The sequence below is a fragment of the Dendrobium catenatum genome, unplaced genomic scaffold, assembly GCF_001605985.2.
Source record: "Dendrobium catenatum unplaced genomic scaffold, ASM160598v2 fragScaff_scaffold_620, whole genome shotgun sequence".
NCBI classification, from domain to species: domain Eukaryota; kingdom Viridiplantae; phylum Streptophyta; class Magnoliopsida; order Asparagales; family Orchidaceae; genus Dendrobium; species Dendrobium catenatum.
Window position 1 is genome coordinate 486,429 of NW_021319082.1, and position 19,559 is coordinate 505,987.

Here is a 19,559-nt window from a genome sequence, read left to right on the forward strand (position 1 = left end):
GTATGCACAACACATGGTGTCCAGAAAATATGAGGATATGCTTGCTCTACAAGTAGACCTGCAGCTCTACAAATAGGTGCATTATCAGTAATGACCTGAATGATGTTTGAAGGCCCCACCATCATGATAACTTCTTTGATTAAATTAGAAATGAAGAACTTATCCTTGTACTGTCCTTCACAGTTTACAACTTTGATAAACATATGATAGCTCTCTGTTACAGCCATGAAGTTGATAAGTGGTCTTCTTTGTGGATCTGTCCACCCATCACAAACCAAAGTAACTCCTTTTTCCTTCCAAACTCCTCTAGTAGGCTCGAGCAACTTCTCAATATTGTCCCTCTCTCTTTGCAACAACTTCGTTCTAATGACATTATATCCTGGTGGCACGTATCCTGCAAGATTGTTATTGCATGCATATGTAAAGGCATTCTTGTAATGTGGATTCCTTGCTAGGTTAAAAGGAAGTCCAGCTGAGTAAAACATTCTAGCTATTTCCCCGTCTAGTTATTCTCTCATTTGTAAATTAAATGATTTCTCCAAAGTACTATCTACAACATGTTTTCTTCTTTTTGGATCAAATCCCTCCATTCGAAAAGGCTCTTTGTTTACAGTACTATCATCACATCTAATTGAAGAAGATGATGAAGGATATGAAGCATGAGTGCTTGGAAGTGGAATATGTTTTGGAAGCTTCACTGATTTTCCTTTGTAATTCAGCCATTTGTGATGAGCTTATCTTTGGGCAAACTTTGATTCCATGACCACTAATCTTCAACAAATGAGCTTTCACTCTATAATATGATCCTTTGTATGTTGCATTACAAAAATTGCATTTGAATGCAATATTGCCTCCCCCTTCTGATGTTTTACTTATTTTTGTAACATAACCCTATAAAGGTTTGTTATCTTCAATATTAATTTCTGATGGACCATCATCAGAACCAATTCCTACTCCACTAGATCTCATTATCCTACAAAGGATCTATACAAATTAAAACATATGAATTTGAAACATGAAAAAATTTAAGTGAAATTGTATATATGTTGCGACTCTGCCGGGGGTCCAAGGGGGCGCTGCCCCCTGGCGGGGTTCGACCTGCTGGGGTTTTAGGGGGCAGCGCCCCCGAAACAAATTTTTTTTGTAAGAATAATTTTGAAGTGCTGTTTATTTTTAAAGTTATTTTTTATGGAAAGATATCGAGCGATACCGAGCATGTTTTAGCTTCTCGGTGCTGCTTGGTACCATTCGGTACCCCTCTATACCGAGCAATACCGAGAGGAACTGAGTAATACCGAGTTACAGTACCGAGCAATATTGAGTTCCAATACCGAGCGGTATCGAGTTCTAATACTGAGAGTACTGAGTTCCAATACCGCTCGGTACCGAGTAGTACCGAGCAATACCGAGTTCTAATACCGAGCGGTACCGAGTTCCAATACCGAGCAGTACTGAGTTCCAATACCGCTCGGTACCAAGTAGTACCAATCAATACCGAGTTCCAATACCGAGCGGTACCAAGTTCCAATACCGCGCGGTACTGAGTTCCAATACCGCTCGATACCGAGCAGTACCGAGCAATACTGAGTTCCAGTAACGTTCGGTACCAAGTTTCGATACCGAGCCTACGATTAAGAAAACGAAGAACGACGAAGAAAACGAACCTTCACTGCTCACTCACTGTTCGCGTTGTCGAGCCGCTTTGTCGACGAAGGATGATCCTATCGACTTTAATGCTCGCGTCGTCAAGCCTCTTTGTCGACAAAGGATGATCCTGTTTGCTTCTATGCTGGCGTCATCGAGCCGCTCCTTCAACTATAACGAAGAAGATGAACACTTGTGTAGAAACGAAAAACCTAGCTCTTTGAAATGTTTCAGCCGCATAAATGAATATGGATATTGAGCGGAAACGGTGGAAAGTCGAAAAGAATAGGGTAAATCGTGGCTATGTGTTTTTTTTAATAGGACACGCGTATCCGATACGCGTGTCCAGTCAAATTTAAATAATATTTTAATCGGACACGGCAAAGCTGTATCCGACACGTATCCGTGCCGTATCGGAGGCGTATCCGTATCCGACACGTGTCCGATACAGCATGCCTCGTAAATAGGAGTATCCGTGCAACATAGATCACTACCTCTCTTAACATAGGCCAAATCTAATACATCTACCCTCCTCATTTGGTCATCAGAAGGTTGAAATTTTTTGTGATCATACCATGCAATCTAAGGCAACTCTCTCTAATCATATTTGCAATTGGAGCTACTCCAACATTTTCACGTATATGTTCGTTTCACATTCTATCTCTAAGAATTAAAGCCACTCATTCACCTGAACATCTTCATCTCTGCAACACTTAATTCTATGCTTCTCTTTTAATGGCCAACATTCCGCGTCATAAAACATTGCAAGTCTCATCACCATCTTATAGAATTTTCACATAAGTTTGAGGGGGATTTTTCTATGAGACTATCACATAACATGCCTGATGCATTCCTCTACTTCAACCATGCAACTTGAATTCTACTAATAATATCCCTATCTATTTCACCATCACTCTTGACAAAAGATCTGAGATATCTAAAACATGTACTCTTATTAATGACTTGATTGTCCAAAGTCATAACTGCCACATTAGATCTATCATGATTAAAATTACACTCCATGAATTTCGCTTTAGATTTGCTCAAATGAAAACCTTTAGATTCTAAGGTTGACCTCCATAATTCAAGTTTATTTTCAACTCCCTCTCTAATATTATTAACAAGAAGAATATCATCAGCAAAAAAACATACACCAAGGTACATCCTCTTGCAAATGTCAAGGACATCCATGACTTAAGCAAAAAGATGTGGACTTCAAAGCTGATCCTTGATGTAATCCAACTGAAATAGGAAAATGCTTGGTCCAACCTTCTTGTGTTTGAACACAAGTAACATCTCTTGCAATCATATCCTTAATGACTTGACTATAAGCATTATTAATCACTTTCTTCTCTAAAACTTATCGTAGCACTTCTTCTGAAATCTTATCATAAGCTGTCTCTAAATCAATAAATATCATATGTAGGTCCTTAAAATGCAGCCAAATAAAAATGTGACTGATCTAAACAGCAAATCAGGTAAAAAGCAATGCCTCAAACAAACCCTAATATATGAATATTCAGTTAATTGCCATTTTTTATATTTCTGAGCCAACGAGTTAAACAAATTTGTGTTAACTTGTAGTGTTTTAAGCGTGAAAGGCAAGGGGTAAACATAGAAGGTGAAGTGATGAACATAGTGCTAGCCTATTAGAAATAATAAATTTATCCAAAAAGTAAGACCACAGAAGGTAAGTGGTGAACATAGTGCCATACACACTATACACAAGCTACTGTAGAATATAATAATGTGGAATCTAAACCATGCCACCCAAATTTATTCATATTTGAGTGATTATGGGTCGATTTTTCATATTTTTCAGAAGAAAGATTAAATAATAAATAAGAGACTACCTAGATATTTCACAATGATAATAGAAACTTATGATATGGTTTGTGGTTGCCCATATAGACACAAGCCCTCATTGATAATAATCCATGTTGATCATAAGAGAACTTTCAATTAAGTCTATAAGCTCTATGATGCCTTAACTTTAGTAACAACAATTTGGATTGGAGGATAGAATATAATGTTGTTAGCTCAAAGTGAAAAATGCAAGAATGTGAAAGATTCAATCAAGATCCTAGTTTACTTCATTTGTGGAGGCATTTGACCTAGCCTAATAAAAAATCTTAATCAATAACTATGGATTTTGTCATCCAAGAAGTGCTTATAAACCTGGGCGAAAGCTTGTTGAAGGGGCTACTGTAAAGACAGACTAACAAAATGAAACATACCCAATCAAGTATGTTTCATGGGCTCACAACTCATAAGATTAGCCATTAAAGAACATCCGAGCTAATGTTGTAACCTTAATATAATGGCGCAATTGTAATCAACTTAATAACTCAATCAAAAGGTATGTGTCATGTCCTTACTAACATGAAATTTTTAGTTTAAGCATTTCGATATACTCGATATGATATTAGCCATTTGTAAGCTTTAGTCAAACTTAATTTATCATCCTTATAAGTTTGTGTAGAGAATGGGGTAATTGTTCTGAGAGCAAAGTCGTCAATTATTTCTTAAGTTTTTTGATTTTATACATTTGGATTATGATTTGAGGACTATGCCCATCATTGATAAAAGTACTCTTGAAATACATTTATCTTGAAATTTGAGAACACATTTTTTCATAAAGAGGAATCCTTTAATTATGATTGGCGATAACCATACCCATTATTGGAGATATGGCCAAAATAGTTATCTTTGTGATGGAAGCTCTAACAATATTGGTGACCATCTCTGATTATGATTTGTGAGCATGTCGATCATATGAGAGAGAAACTTGCACATGCATGTATTGATTTATTGATGTCAGATTCACAACTTAGCGAAATTTGACTTCCATATGATCGTTCATAAAAATATTGCTCAGAGGGTTGCTCACATATTTGCATCAAATTTATCTTGAAGGTTAGGCATGTTGGAACACAAACTGTGATATCAAATGCTTGCAATAATGACATAAGACTTCTTTGTATATTATTTTCCAAACTTCTGCTAGCGTCAACCAAATTCAATATTTACCCCATCACTCGAAGTCAGTTTGAGAATTCTTTAACTTTAACCATGTCAACTTTGTCACTCTTATCTAGAGGATCAAACTATGGAAACTGTCAAACTATGGGCCGTATTGACTCTAACCTTCGTATGTAGAGGATTGGGCCATTGATAGTTGTCAAGCTACCAACCAGGTCTACTCTACCCCAGTTATGTAGATCAAGCCTTCAACAATAATTATTTTATAGGCTCCATCTACTCTACCCTTGTATGTAGAGAATCAAGCCTTAAAATGAGACATTTAACTCCAATGATGAAAAAGCCCAAAGGTTGGCACCTATGATGCACCGATACATCTCATCAAAGAGATATGCAGTGTCCGACACGCCTCCAACACGCACGTGTCGGACACGCCAAAAACTTTTTCGATTAAAAAATATTAAATACAAATTGGATACGCGTGTCCAACACACATATCTTAAATATTTTATGAAATTTTTTAAAATAAAATTTCTTATATTTAAGTTTTTTATTTATTTAAAACATAAGAACTAAATTTCTTATTTTATATCCACAACACCAAATCAATCGCCCGCACTTAATATCACATTCAAAGAATATTCTCAATTTCATTTCTCTTTGGCAGGTTGCGACTTAGGTTTCACAATAATGTCTGATGTTATCTCAACATCGAAGTCTGATGTCGTTACAACATCGACATTTCAAAACCATCTTAATATCAAAGTCTAACACTATCTTGACATTGATGCTCGACGCTAGCAATTTCTACACCCACAATTTGACAGCTCATCTTTGTCCAACGTCGTCTTAGCATCGACAACCAACGCCCTGTCAACACCGACGACAGGCGCCCTCTTGACATCGATGCCCGATACTTACTGCATAACATCGATGTTAGACTCTCAACAACATTTTCGTCTCCTCTCTCGATGCATGATTGATGTAGAACTAAAGGCATGGAAATTATGCAATGTTAAAGTTACACGCCTTTTGAATTAGAACAATAATAATTACGTTGGCTTCTAGTAATTTAAACAAGTATTAAAACAATATAGAGATAATTAAAGCTTATGCCAAACTATATGTAAGTGTTAGAATCATGAATAATCAATTACAAACAAGATTAGTATAGCATGGGGGATTTTCAAAGGAAATTCCTAAATTAACAATAAGATTAGGCACTACTAGGATCCTCCTCACTTGCACTCTTGATGTAGGCTAAATGGAGATATGTTGCACAATCTTTATGACGCTACAAATTAAAGAGAGGGCTTAGAAAAGCAATAGACTTGGAGAAGTTCACCTTTATCAAGATTTGGAAATGATCTGTCACTGAACGAAAGAGAGTTGTTCGCGTTAGCGGCGACGAGGGTGAAGGTAATCCTTTCGACGTAGTCTTCTACGGTTTGATCGATCTCCAAGTTGAGGTCGAAGAACGGTGATTTGAGGATATCAAATTGACCTTGATCGTTGAATACAAACCCGTGGTCAAGCTCGGAATCCGCCATACATGTGGTAACAATGAATTTTAATGTACTAGCGCTTCTGGACAGCAAACAGCTTCTTTTCGGAGGGCTACACAACAAAGATCCTTGCTGAAATTTTCTGGACAGCAAGCGAGGGTCTTCCGAACAACAAGACAACAAATGAACTTGCTGAATTCTTCTGGACAACAGCCTAGCAATGCTCAGAAAACCTGGACAACAGCTTGGAGAACTAAAATTTTGAGTATGAGCCGTTTTGGGGAAGAGAGCACTAAATAAATAACAAGAGGGAGGAGGGATAGGGGCGGCTGGTTTTGAATTTGAAATTCTTTCCTAAGCCAAGATATCTATTTTAGGAAAGTTACTTAAATCAAATCTATTTGTATTTTAAATAGGATTCGATTTAAAACAATCTTTCCTCATTTACTATTCTAAATTGGGCAAGCCTTCAATCCCCACCTAAAAGGCCCCACTTGCCCCCCTATGCCACCGGCCCCCTCCTTTCCTCTCTCTCTCTCTCCACGAACTCTCAAGCTCTCCCAAATCACACAAGTGCAGAAATTTTTTATCATAATCATCATTACCCTCTCCAAAGGGGAGGAGGGGATATAAATAGCTAATGTTTACAATGACGAAATAAAAGACATAAATGCCCCTAAATCTCTCAAGTGATGGTAGAAACAGAAAAATGCATAAATAAATCAAATACATATAATAACTCAAAAATAAATCGACGTGATCGTGGCCGTAGATCGTCGGTCCTGTCTCTGGTAAACTCTCCAAGATCGGATGTCCTCATCACCCACCCCTTACTTTTTTTTTCCTTATTATTTCAAATAACACATCAATTGACCATTTTATTAATTCAACACATCCCAAAAAAGGAATAAATCATGTAAAAGCGGGGTAGTATTTGCTCTACCTTTTAATTGCTTTGTACTTGTTTTTAAGAATTCTTTCTTTGTTCTATATATATGTTATTGTTATGCATATAGTACATAAATTTTATTATTTATTACATAACATCATTATATGTATCATTATTATTTACTCTTACTATATATACTTGCATATGTTTTTTTTTTTTTTTCCTTTTTTTTAAAATGTGTGTAGGCATGGAATTCTGCCGCAAGTTTCTCGTCTCTCGTGTATGGATATCATTTTCTCATATGACAATTCGAGCATTATCAGGGCCCTCCTAGTTTGTTATCGTGTTCAAACTCATCGGTGTGATCCATTTAGTTAAATGAGCAATGGATTTAGAACATTTCATGCTAATCCACGGTGAAATTGCATCCATCTTCTACTATTGTCATTACATTTAATCAATGACTAGTGGATTGCATATGAAAGTCAGCACATAAGAATCTTGATTCTGTAGATAAAATGTTAGTGAATGAATAACTGACATTGGCCCTTGATCTAATTCAAGGCTAAGGGGATTTCAACAAGTAATTGCAACCAAGGCATACATGCTCACACAATTAATAGTATCAAACATGATTAAGCAAGCATGAGATTCCCAAGAGAATCATAATACCACTTCATATAAATTATACTTCTAAATGAACATTCAAGATTTAACTGATAATTATAACAGAACAGCATTTTTAGGCTGCACCAAACACGACTGAAAAGTTAAACAAGGCATACTAAAATTTAAAATATTTTCAAGCAGCAATTGCGGCATTTGCACAACAAAATGATTCATTTGACATTTGTTATGTTCATGAACATATAACCTTAACATCATAATCCCAATGCATACCAATCTGACAGTTGACTTTTGGCCGCTTGGAAGATAAATAGTTTGAGGTCCAATACCATGACAACACTCATGGCAAATTGTGTGAGTAAAGAAAGACTCAAAGTCAATGTATTCCTTCTGCTCCTTGTTAATACAGATATTGGCAATGGGTTGGAGAATATGATTAAATCTGAAAAATACATATCTTATAAATGCTCAGATTTTTAAACTTTTGATAAATTGAAAATCTAAGAAACTAAAAATGTCAAACACGGCTGTGAAGTGAATACAAACTTGGCTTGAGAGATATTCTTGAGCATGACCATTGCTGTTCCACGCTCATTAACAATACGTTCATCATTTGGTAAATTAAAAGCTACAGTTTGAGGGCCTTTCACATCCTGCAGTTAATGAAATAGTTCTTCAGTTCAGGTTGTAATTGCAAGTATTCGTGCGAGATCGTTTGGTGTAGACAATAACAAAAATATTTGGAACAAAACCAAAGTTATAATGTCATGCCAAACGCATCTTCTTTCAAGTAGATGATAACGGAATAATTGTTAACCAAGGCACCGGTAAATGGGCCTATGAATGCAATGAACAAATTAGTCAACCAATGTGATTCACTATGAGCACAGAGACAAGTGTTGGTGATTCGTACTCAAGCCGATCCCACCCAAATTCAAGATCAATAAAGTCATTTCAAGCAATCTCAAGCTGAGCTAATTTTGATTATAGACTAGCTTGATCCAATCTAGCTTAGCAAGACAAAACTGCTTAGCTATGAGTTAAGTTTCAATCAGGCAACAATTACTATCTAGTTTCAAACTCAAAAGAAAAAATCTTAGTCCAACTTACACACATAATACCCACACACACACACACACACATATATATATAAGAATAGAGGCATATATAGATTTATTAAAATATGAGTGCAGGCAAAAAATGTGCATATACATACAAGCAAATACATATTGATCCAATATTGAGAAAGTTTGCCCAACATGCTGTTTGGTTGGAGGAAAAGTAAATATGCTTTATGCTTTTGCTTTTTCACTTTTTGGTATTTGGTTGGGTGAAAAATAAATCCAAGGTAAAATATAATAAATGTCCCATCATCGCCGACTCCCCGCCAACGCTGCCGCCCGCCGACCACCACCATCGGCCGTCACAATTTAAGACTTTACTCTACATTCATTATTTTTAACCAAACAAAAAAAAACATTTACATGCATTTACTTTATATTTATCAAAACAACTACAAAGTATTCCTTTTGCATTGCATTCCTTTTTCAGCCAACCAAACAACCCCTAGTCAAAAGCCAATCAAATTCAATAACCGAGTAATATTCAAGCCAAATTCATAGCCCTACTTGTCCACCTGAATGGAAAGAGAGAACCAAATAACCATAAAACTCTATATTATAAAGATAATAACATATCCCTATAAGCATAAATATCGCTTATGTTAAATTCAGAGAATTGGAAAAGGAAAATGCTTAATTTTGTTGAACAAAAATATCCCTATTTATAGATTTATACAAGATATCTTAATAAAGAAACAAATAATTACAGAAACATGCATAATTGCCATAATATAATCCTTTCTAGACCAGCCACCTAAATATGGAAGGAGATCGGCGTGATCCAAGTGAGCCTCCCACTGATGCCCATCCTAACTGTGAGATCAAGTACCAAAGCTGATCTTTTGATTCCCAACTTGGTAATTAGTCCCAGGAAGGTAGAGTTATCAAATCCCTTGATAAGAATGTCTGCAAGCTGGTATTTTGATGAGACATGGTAAATACATATAAGACCACTATCTAATTTCTCTTTTATGAAATATCTATCCACTTTTATATGCTTGGTCCTATTATGCTGAACTAGATCGTGAGCTATACTTGTTGATTTTTTGCCATAGTGTAGCTTAACGAGTCCTTCCCACTTGATCCTTAGGTCTTCTAGAATCATCTTGATTCATAGTAGCTCACATATTCCTAAGACCATACCTTGTATTATGCTTCTGCATTAGACCTTGCCACCACATTCTATGTGACAGATACACGCTAAGCATTCAGTTCCACTAGTTCAAACCCGATTGAAAAAAGGTAAGGTTTTGAACTTTTGAGTTTTTCAACTATTTGCTTATCTTTGAGAGTGTTTTAATATATGAAATTGATTGTGTTTACGTTCATCTCTTTTGATCGGCTCCCCCATATGATATTCATGAGTCGATCTTCTCTCTAGATCGAACGCAAAGGCCATGGGATGAAGCACTCTCCCTTCTCTCGATTATTGCGCAACATGATTTAAATTTGAGATACTAGGTGTTGATGCTTATATGAGAAGAGATTATTTTGAGGTAAAAATTTATTTTGGGCTTAGTTTGATTTGTATTTAAGTTGTAAGTTGGAAGATGCCATAAATTTTTAAAAAAATGATTTTCATAGATTGTTTACAAGCAAAAGAAGTTTCGAGGTGGCCCTAATAAAATTATCTAAGGGTTGATTGTCAATATCGTCAATTAAGTAAGATTCTCAATTTAATTTAGAAAATTAATTTATTTGAAAATAGTTCAGCATAAATTTTATTTTGCACTATCATATCTTGTTGAAGCCTAATGAACCAATGTCTGATGAAAACTAATGAAACTTGAATTGTATACAATAGTTGGTGTGTAGCACTAACTTATCTTTGTGCTCTCAACAGGAATGAATGGAAATGGGGTGCTAATGATGATGACAACAACAGTTGGAGTGCAGATCAGTACAACTGATGCTTTTCTTGCATCCACAGATAAATGCACCATCACTTCATTCTATGATAATAAAGAAGCTATTCTATCAGGAAAATAAGCACAGAGATAGGCACCATTGAATGAAGTATGATTTCCTCAACCTAAGCATGAGATTGTTTCCCACATATGCATAAATAAAAAGACATAAAAAATAAGGGGCCATTTATTCAGGACAAAAAGAAACATAAGACTCACCCCGGCATTGTAGATAAGCTTTATTACACGGATTGGAGCAGCAACAACATCTCCTGTTTTATAGATGTCATCCAGTGGAAGATTTTGTTGCAAAAGCTGGTTTCACCATTCGATTCAGTATCTATAAACAGAAAGTACATTCTAATGTTAAAAGAAGTATACCTGCAAATGGTCCCCAAAAAGTTTAACTTGAGAAGTTGCAACATCATCGTGTATTCCAATGAACGCTTCAAATGTAGCCTTTATAATTGAACCATGAGGTCAAGCAAATTAGAGAAAAACAATTAATAGAATGCCATTGAAACAAAATGCAAAAAATGTTTAGAGCATAAAAGGATTAGGATTATTAGAATAAAGATCAAGTATACAATACGCAATTTTAGAGTATGGGATATTAACAAGTATCAATCAATATTGTTTGATGATAAAGGGATAACTAGGTGTGAAAAAATTGAATATTTTAGATCTATATACAAAAAAGGGGATATAAATGATGATATAACTTCTATAGTTATAGTTGGGTGATTACAATGATAAAATGCTTCCAAAGTACTATGCAATAAGAGAACATCATGAAGAGAGAATGGTGAATTTTAGAAAATTGCAAATAGGTTTTCTATATTATATGGACACTGAGTTTTGGCAATAGAAAAGATGTTTAACTAAGTTAAGTGTGGTAGAAATGACAATATTAAAATGGATGCATGAAAAAACTAGGAAGGTTAAATTTGAGAATGACTAAATTAAATGTCTAGGAGAGAGTATATTGGAGATAAGATATTGAAAAATAGAAAAAAATAATTAAAAAATAATTTAAAAAAAAGATATTGAAAAATAGACTGAAATGGTATGAACATATACATCGAAGGGAGAAAAATGCATCCATTAGACAAGTAGTTAAAATTAGTGCAAAATGATTGAGAAGGAACAGGTTGGGCCTACGATAATATGGATAGCAGTTCAACGACTTTGTGACATAGGTTTAATACTTCTTGTTGAGCTCAACAAAGAATGAATGAAAAATGAGAATTCAAAAAGCCAACCCCAAAATTAGAATAATTAAGGTCAATTATGAAATGAGAATATATTTTATATTTTATAGAACTATTTAAATACAGATCTGCAAGCGAACGCAATACAATTAAAATATTTTTTCTAAGTCCAATATTCATTAATCTTATAGAAAGTATAGTAATAAAAATTTCCTACTATTCTTCATCAACAATTCCACCATCCCTTTTGAAGTTTTTGTATATCTAGGCATTTTATGAGGGAGAACTACTTAACAAAATAGTGTTATATAAAAATAAAGGTTATCCTCTACAGGATGGAAAAGCTGATCGTTTACATATAAACTCTAGCTCATCCCCACTCCAGATTTTGACTAGTCTATTCAAGAAATTCTCCCTGACATTATGGTAATATTATTGCCATTTATTAGCACATTATCCATTATCTATTTCAAATACCTATTGAGATGCATTCCATGAAGAATATGGTACTAGATGGTATACAAACAAAGAAGATGCCATCGATTATGGAAGCAATGCTTTTTAATTGCATCTCCTAACACTGAAATTACGCTTCACTGAAACGAAGAAAAAAATCAACCCAATTGTTGGCAAATTAAAAAAAAAAAAAAAAAGAGAACTAAATTTTTTTAAATTGAAGAGATGTGTTTCTTCAAGATCCTAGTCTGATCCCACTGATACGGTTATGAGCTCAAATGACACAGCATTTTGGCAAGATAACTTTCCTTCGACAAATCTGATCTATAAAAGAACACTGAAATCGAACTACAAAAAACTGAAACTTACGCATTCTTGAGAATTCTTCTTCTGAACATTGTGTGCTGCAGATCTTTCTTTCTGTAAGTCTCCTATCATGTGAAGAAATAGCCTGCTCAGACCTGCTTACCATCCACGCTGGAATTCCAAACCTGTCGGACACCCTACTCTCATCAGTTCGATCCCACACAAGGGCAGCACACATCCCACCATCTCCGTTCGCGCCAACATCATGTGCGAATAGCCCTGATCCGCTTGTACCTAATTTTCAAACTATATATCCTAAGTGAAATAGTAAGACCCACAATTTACAAAATCTCTAAATAAAATGCAATATCACAAAAATCTCGACTAAATCAAAACAACTGGGCATCTTTAGCTTATAGGGCTAGGTTTTAAGACCCACAAATGAACTACTTCTAATAAAAGTCATAAGATCCGTCATTCAGGTTACTTTCAATGAAAATCGTAATCCCCGACTCAAATTAAAACACCCAAGCTACTTCCAAGAGAAGCTGCAAGACCAGCTTCAAACCAAACTTCTCAGTAACTTCTAAATGAAATAATAAATCTCAAACCAAACAAACTATTGGGTATTCTAATGGATGTAAACCCAAATAATCCAATAAAACTAAAACCCACATCTAACCACCTTAGTCTACTCAAGATCCATGAGAGGAGGCAACCCATAACTTCTAATCAGATTACCTGGACACATCGATCAAGGATTATTAATATTAGTAGATTGAAATCTAAGGTGTGTCCGGGACGACAGAATCATGGGATATTGATAGGGTTTACCTCCATTTTTCCCACAATTGAGACTAAAAGATCTACAATTTATTCATACTAAATCGAGAGCTCTCTTACGTGTTAAGAGGGGTAATTAACTATGAGTGCTTGTGCTCATGAGAAGTAATAACCAAAATCTAATTAAACCTTGACACTAACCTCAGGAAAAATCTGGTAATTACAATCTAACTTAAGGAGAATAGGATCCTACAGCTGCAAAGCGGGATTCATGCCGACGCGCCGTTTTTTCTTGAGCCAACACCAATCTTTTAAATTAACTAAAACTTCTATCAGGATAAAACAAAAATGTATGGAATCCTAACTATTTGGAATCCTAGCTTGATAGTTGATGCAAGCACACTAAATTAGAAAAGCCAAACAAGGAGAACAATGGGCAAAACTATAACCAAACTCGATTCAAATAGTAGCAATCATCTATTAGCACAAAAACCGACGAACAAAAACTAGAAGAGAAGTCAAGAGAAACAAAAGAAATTTAAAAAAAGTGAACATACAGAAATTATGATTGCATCAATAGTGATTTTATCAAACAGCTAGTATTGCATGCAAGTAATTAAATACCATTGAGGTTTTAAATTAAAAAAAAAAAGTTACCTGACAGCAGAAAGTAGCAGTTAGAAGGGAAATTTGTTTATATTTGTATTCACTTAAATGAATATCATAAATATTGCTTTTGAAAGAAAATCCCCTAATACTAAGCAATGTTGAATTACTAAAACCTTGATGCTCTTTTTTAGAACGCAAAATACAACAATGTCGAAATATACAGGAATCTTAAAGAAATAAAAATGTTGAAATGTCTACAAAACAAAATATTCAAAATAACACAAGAAATATAACAATCAGATGTAAGGTTACACAGATAAATGTAGAGACATCTTCAGAACCCTGATGAAGTTTTTTTTTCCTTCCTAAAGTCTATGGGGCGGGAGTTACTATGGCATAGGAATCTTGGCAATAACTTCCATGATCCTTAACAACCGGAAAAATTAGCACCCACACACCTTGGAGAAGATGATTACACACTAAGACCTGAAAATAAGATTAAATAATAAATGTTGGCTTCAAAAATTCGTACCCGGCCTCTCCGCGCCTTTTTTTATTGACGGGAAGAGTTTTAACGGATTTAGGTTCCGAGGTAAATTTTCAAAAAGCATATTAAGTTTTAGATAAGACACTACCCACAGATTTCACCCTTATTTTAATTACCCCTCCCAATAACGAGAGAGAACTTTCGATTAAGGCTAGTCATTAAATAGGTCGCAATAATTACCTAGCATATAATATCAACAATTTTAGGGTTTGAATTTTGGAGTTCATGATTTGAAATTCATCATCATAAACTTAAAACAGGTGATGGATGAATGATGACAGGTCTGATCAAGATCCCATGATTCTGTTATCCCGGACTGTTATGATCATTGGTCTACTTAGTTAAAGGAAATAGTTGACCCAACCTGACAAAAGGAATCTTGTCGGCAGCCAAGGGTTGCTTCGTCCAAGAATATCTTGGAAATGCATGGTGGATGTTTGCCTAAGTTGATGAATTTAAGTCAACCTTTGTTAGGGGGTTCATATTGTGCACCCTATAATTTCATTACTCAAGGGGATTTTAACTATTAAAGAACATACGGGCTTTGGCCGTGACCATAATATGGTTGTGCCATTTTGAAGTAAAACCACCTGATCAGAGGGCACTTGCCACGTCTCTGCTAGCAATGAATCAACTGAGAATGAATTAAAGTAATACATTCTAAAAGATATCTGCTCTTTGTGAGCTGAAGTTATTCTTCAATTCATCATCATCGTCAAACCGTTGCAAAGTGTGGATGGATTTTATTTTTAAATTTTTGTGGTTAAATTTTCATTTAAATGTTTAGAATTTGGTGGATATTAGATTTTGAAATTTTAATAGGCTTTGAGAATTGACCTCTCTGATTGAGATGTACATTCAACACGACCATCATCGATTTGGTTGTATCAAGTGAGTTATCCCCCTCTCTATTGGTTAGGTCAATAGTGATGTCTTCTAAATTTCCTAAAATATTCAAATTCTTCGAGGTCTTAGTAGTAGTTTTGCTTGAAGTTGTATCTCCTTTGGATTGAACATTTCACTATGTTGTACTTTCAAGGGGAAACCCTAGAAACATTCTCAAAAGGGCTTACAACTTCTCTATGAGATTTTATAAGGCACATGTTCAATATCAAGTAGTCTTTCTTCCCATTTTTATTTTATTATTTTAAATACTTTTTTATTCTTATTCAATATATAGAGTCCTTTGACATTTAAAAGTCCGGCAACCTCCCAGGCTCCCTTCCCCACGAAGGGAGGTTAGGGAGGCACTTGCCTTTCAATTTTCCCGACTAGATCAAAGATACGACGGCGCGAGGTCTTCGTATATTCATTTCTCTTAGTCGGATCAAATATACAATAGCATAGTAGCTTCTTTGGTCTTCTCCTAGCCGGATCAAGATACAACAGCACAAGACTTCAATACATGTTGTTTAAGCAAGCAGGAAAGAAAATGTATACCTATTCTTTTTTTATATAATAATATACATAAATATATATAGGTAGATGGAGAATTGGTGGTTGGATCCGGCAGCGAGATCAGTCGCAGGGTATGCCAGGTCGGCGGGAGCAGGAGACTGGGTCGGGTCGGTCGAGTACGTGGGGCATGACTTCCTACATGCAGAATCAAGTGAATGAGAGATGGCTCGAGTTGGGAGGGTTCGCGGGCGTCTGCGTGCGTGAAGGAGAGATCGAATGGGCATGGAGAGCCAGCAACGAGGTCAATTGGGTCTTATGCTTGCGGTTGAGGGAGACGAGAGGGATGGTACGGACGAAAGCGAGTGTTGGACGCATAGTCGTGCACTTGGACTAGGGTAGATCATGTTGGGTCTCTTATGCGGCTGAGGGGCCGGAGATGAAACATGAGAGGGTGATCGGGTCGGATTGCGAGAGCAATCATGTGCATTAGGTCTCGAATGCGGCTGAGATCGAGCTGCGGGATGGAATGGCGGATGGGTCCTACGTGCGGATCGAAGTCAAAGACGGGAGCAGATGATTGCGTGCATTCTTGGGTGTGTGAACCGAGAGACACGAAAGAGCAAGAAGGTAGACAACATTCCTTCTTCAGCTTCTATTTGGGTTCGAATGAATGGAGCGGTTCTTTGCACGCAGTTTTGTGAAAACGAAAGGGAGTGTAGGTTGTGTCGTGTGTAGTCGCATCATTTTGGTGAAATGTGCGTGAGGTGGGGCTGGTTAGTGGTCAACAACATACCACATAAAAAAGACATAAAATCAATACATAAGGATAAATATAAGCAATATTTTGAGGCAAACTTGGACATTAGTCCAAAGAATGATGATCAATATTTTATATCCAATTGAGAGCAGAATACCATAATAGACATACTTAATCAAAATGTACCTTATATCCAAAAATCCCATCTTCATATGTCTCATACGGTCCAATTGTTACATCCAATTTTGAATCCTGAAACAAAAAATGATAAGCGGGAAAGTAAAAAAGTAGGAAACCTTTTTGAGTAAGGAGTTCAAAAAGAAGGAAATCTAGAAGAGAAAGGTTAATAACATATTCTTAGTGACTTTTATCTCGTATTAGAAAAAAAGATATAACTCAGTAATCTGAAAGATGCTAAACACAATAAATACAAAATGACAAGGATGAATAAATCATGCACAATCTAAGAGTGGTATACTAACCAATTCCATCCAAGCAACATCAGATTCATAATAGTCATTTGACAAAAAAGCATCTGCTTTAGTTTTCAGCAACTTCTTCAGGCTTGCGAGATTAAAGAAAAAGAATTCATTGGAATATAGACCCATACACAATATAAAAGGTGTTCGTACAGAAAACACGTATCAATAGTGCAGGTAGCATGGTAAACACAAACTTACCTTGAACTATCAGTTTTCTCTGCTGCTCTATGAAGAAGTTCAGCAGCTTTGGTAAGGAATTCACCATACTCCTGAGAATATGTTAAGGAAGTTTGCACTTGTAAATTTTAGAGAGCAATGTTAAGCAAAATCCTCTATTGATGTAAACGATAAGATAACATTAAGGTGATAAAATAGCTTAGGTCTAAACACATGCGAGAGGTTGAGATCATTAAATAGTCAACTAAGTCTTACTTTGCATACATGAGTGGTTTCAACGAGAAATTCCAATGCTAACAATAAGATTAGTATTATGAAGGGCCTCTCTCACAACTCATTCAAATACTAGGTTTAGCGGAGGCTATAAAACATGCGCTTTGTGAATCAAATTATAACCACGAGTAGAGTAAACTCAGAAGATAGAGAGTGAGTGAAGAGTTTACCCAAAATAAGGAGTTATGAAGCCATGACGATGGCTGGAATGAAGGGGCAGCAGCCTTCAAACTTCTGGAACCACTCAGCAGCAATGGGAGTCTCTTCGGGCGGCTGGACGACACTAGATCTCCTCAGGACAGCAGTTAGGACTGGTTCTGGACGGCTAGACAGCACCCTAGTTTGCTGTGGTCAACAGGACAGCAACCTATTGAGCTCAAGGAAACTTCTAGACAGGAAGAAGGGCTGTCCCTGAGATCTGGACAGCAATTGTCGCTCTCGGGATGGCTGGACGTCGGTGGGCTGCTACAGGAATTTCCAAACAGCAAATTGAGATGTTGGGCAGCAGTTTTCCTGGAGCTTTGGGAAGGGATTTGGGAAGGAAACCGGCGGGATTTCCAAGAAGAAGGGGGGTTTCGGCCAAGGTAGGAGGAATTCCAGGTTGGGGTGAGCGAGAAGAATAGATTTTAATCCAAACCTGAAATTAATTTCAGGTTTTGATTAATTTGGAGGGAAATTAAGTGGGGAATTTGAATTCCAATTGCTTGTAATCAATGCCTTGAATGTGAATTAAATGGAGAGAAGCCCTAGTAGGGCCTGCGGCATGGAGAGAGGAAGAGGAGGGGGATTAAGTGGAATTAAGCTATTTCCAATTAAGATCGACTAATTGGAGGGAAATTAATGAGTCCTCAAATTAAGTTTCATTTGAATTTTGAGTTTGAAAACCTTCCTTATTTAGACCTCGCAAATAAGGAAAGTTTTTGAATTTCAAATTTTGAATTTCGAAATTCATTAACTTTCTCATTTAATGCTAGATCTCAATTAAGGAGTCATTATGATGATTGATGTCATCATCATGACTTGGGGTAGGAAGGTGGCCGGCGGCCAAAGGAGGGGGGAAGGGTTTTGCCGTCGGTGAGGGGGCTGGAAAGTGGCGGGTTTGATGGGGTGAGGCTAACGGATGAAGTGGTGGAGGGTGAGACCACGGGTGGAGATTGGTTGGGGAGGGGACGGTGGATGGGGAAAGAAAAAAGAATGAGGGAAAAACAAAAGATAGAAGAAGAAAATACCACGAGCCGCGGACTCTTCCACCGACTGGTGGGCCTTGCGATTTGATCCCCTTGAGCTCTCTCCCTTCTCTAGCGCTCATGCAAGAAGAAGTAGAAACAAAACATAATTTTCATTCCAATATTCATTCATCACCCTCTTATGAAGAGGAGAAGGCCTTAAATAGCCAAAGGAATAAAGAGAAATACAAAGACCAAATTGCCCCTAAGGCTAGCACATGGCGAGGCCCTTAAGCAAGGGCATACATGGAAAGAAATACAATATACTCATAAAACATAAAATAAAATACATCAAATATAATAAAAATCAAAAGTAGATCATGGTCGTAGATCATGCATGTCTCCTCGTGCTAGAACTCATGTAGATGTCCTCATCAGAAAGTCCCACTGATGTAAGCACAAGTGCAAGAAAACTGACACAAAGGGAACAATGGATAGAACTCAAACTAGATTCTAATAAAATAGAAGTAGTCAACAAAAACACTCAAAATCCAACAAGAAAACACGAAGAGACATTTTAAGAAACAAAGAAAATAAAAAAAAACAATGCTATCTTCAGACAACCGTCAGAGCGGGTTCCTCACATGCATCGAATTGTAGGTTAAATAAGATAAGTGCATAGGGCTAGCAAACCGATGGTCCACCGCTGCAAGATCGTC

The 19,559-nt window shown here is 36.4% G+C and overlaps 1 protein-coding gene across 1 annotated transcript in view; it reads right to left on the reverse strand.

The window, feature by feature from the left end:
* LOC110092112 (nudix hydrolase 3) overlaps positions 1-19,559 on the reverse strand; it is a 133,022-nt gene that overhangs the window by 21,595 nt on the left and 91,868 nt on the right. The window contains exons 10-16 of the mRNA XM_028694975.1: positions 17,423-17,519; positions 17,225-17,306; positions 16,929-16,994; positions 11,057-11,134; positions 10,895-10,990; positions 8,194-8,300; positions 7,921-8,089 (exon numbers count right to left, since the gene is read on the reverse strand). Of these exons, the coding sequence (XP_028550808.1) occupies positions 7,921-8,089; positions 8,194-8,300; positions 10,895-10,990; positions 11,057-11,134; positions 16,929-16,994; positions 17,225-17,306; positions 17,423-17,519 (695 nt within the window). The remainder of the gene's footprint in view (positions 1-7,920; positions 8,090-8,193; positions 8,301-10,894; positions 10,991-11,056; positions 11,135-16,928; positions 16,995-17,224; positions 17,307-17,422; positions 17,520-19,559) is intronic.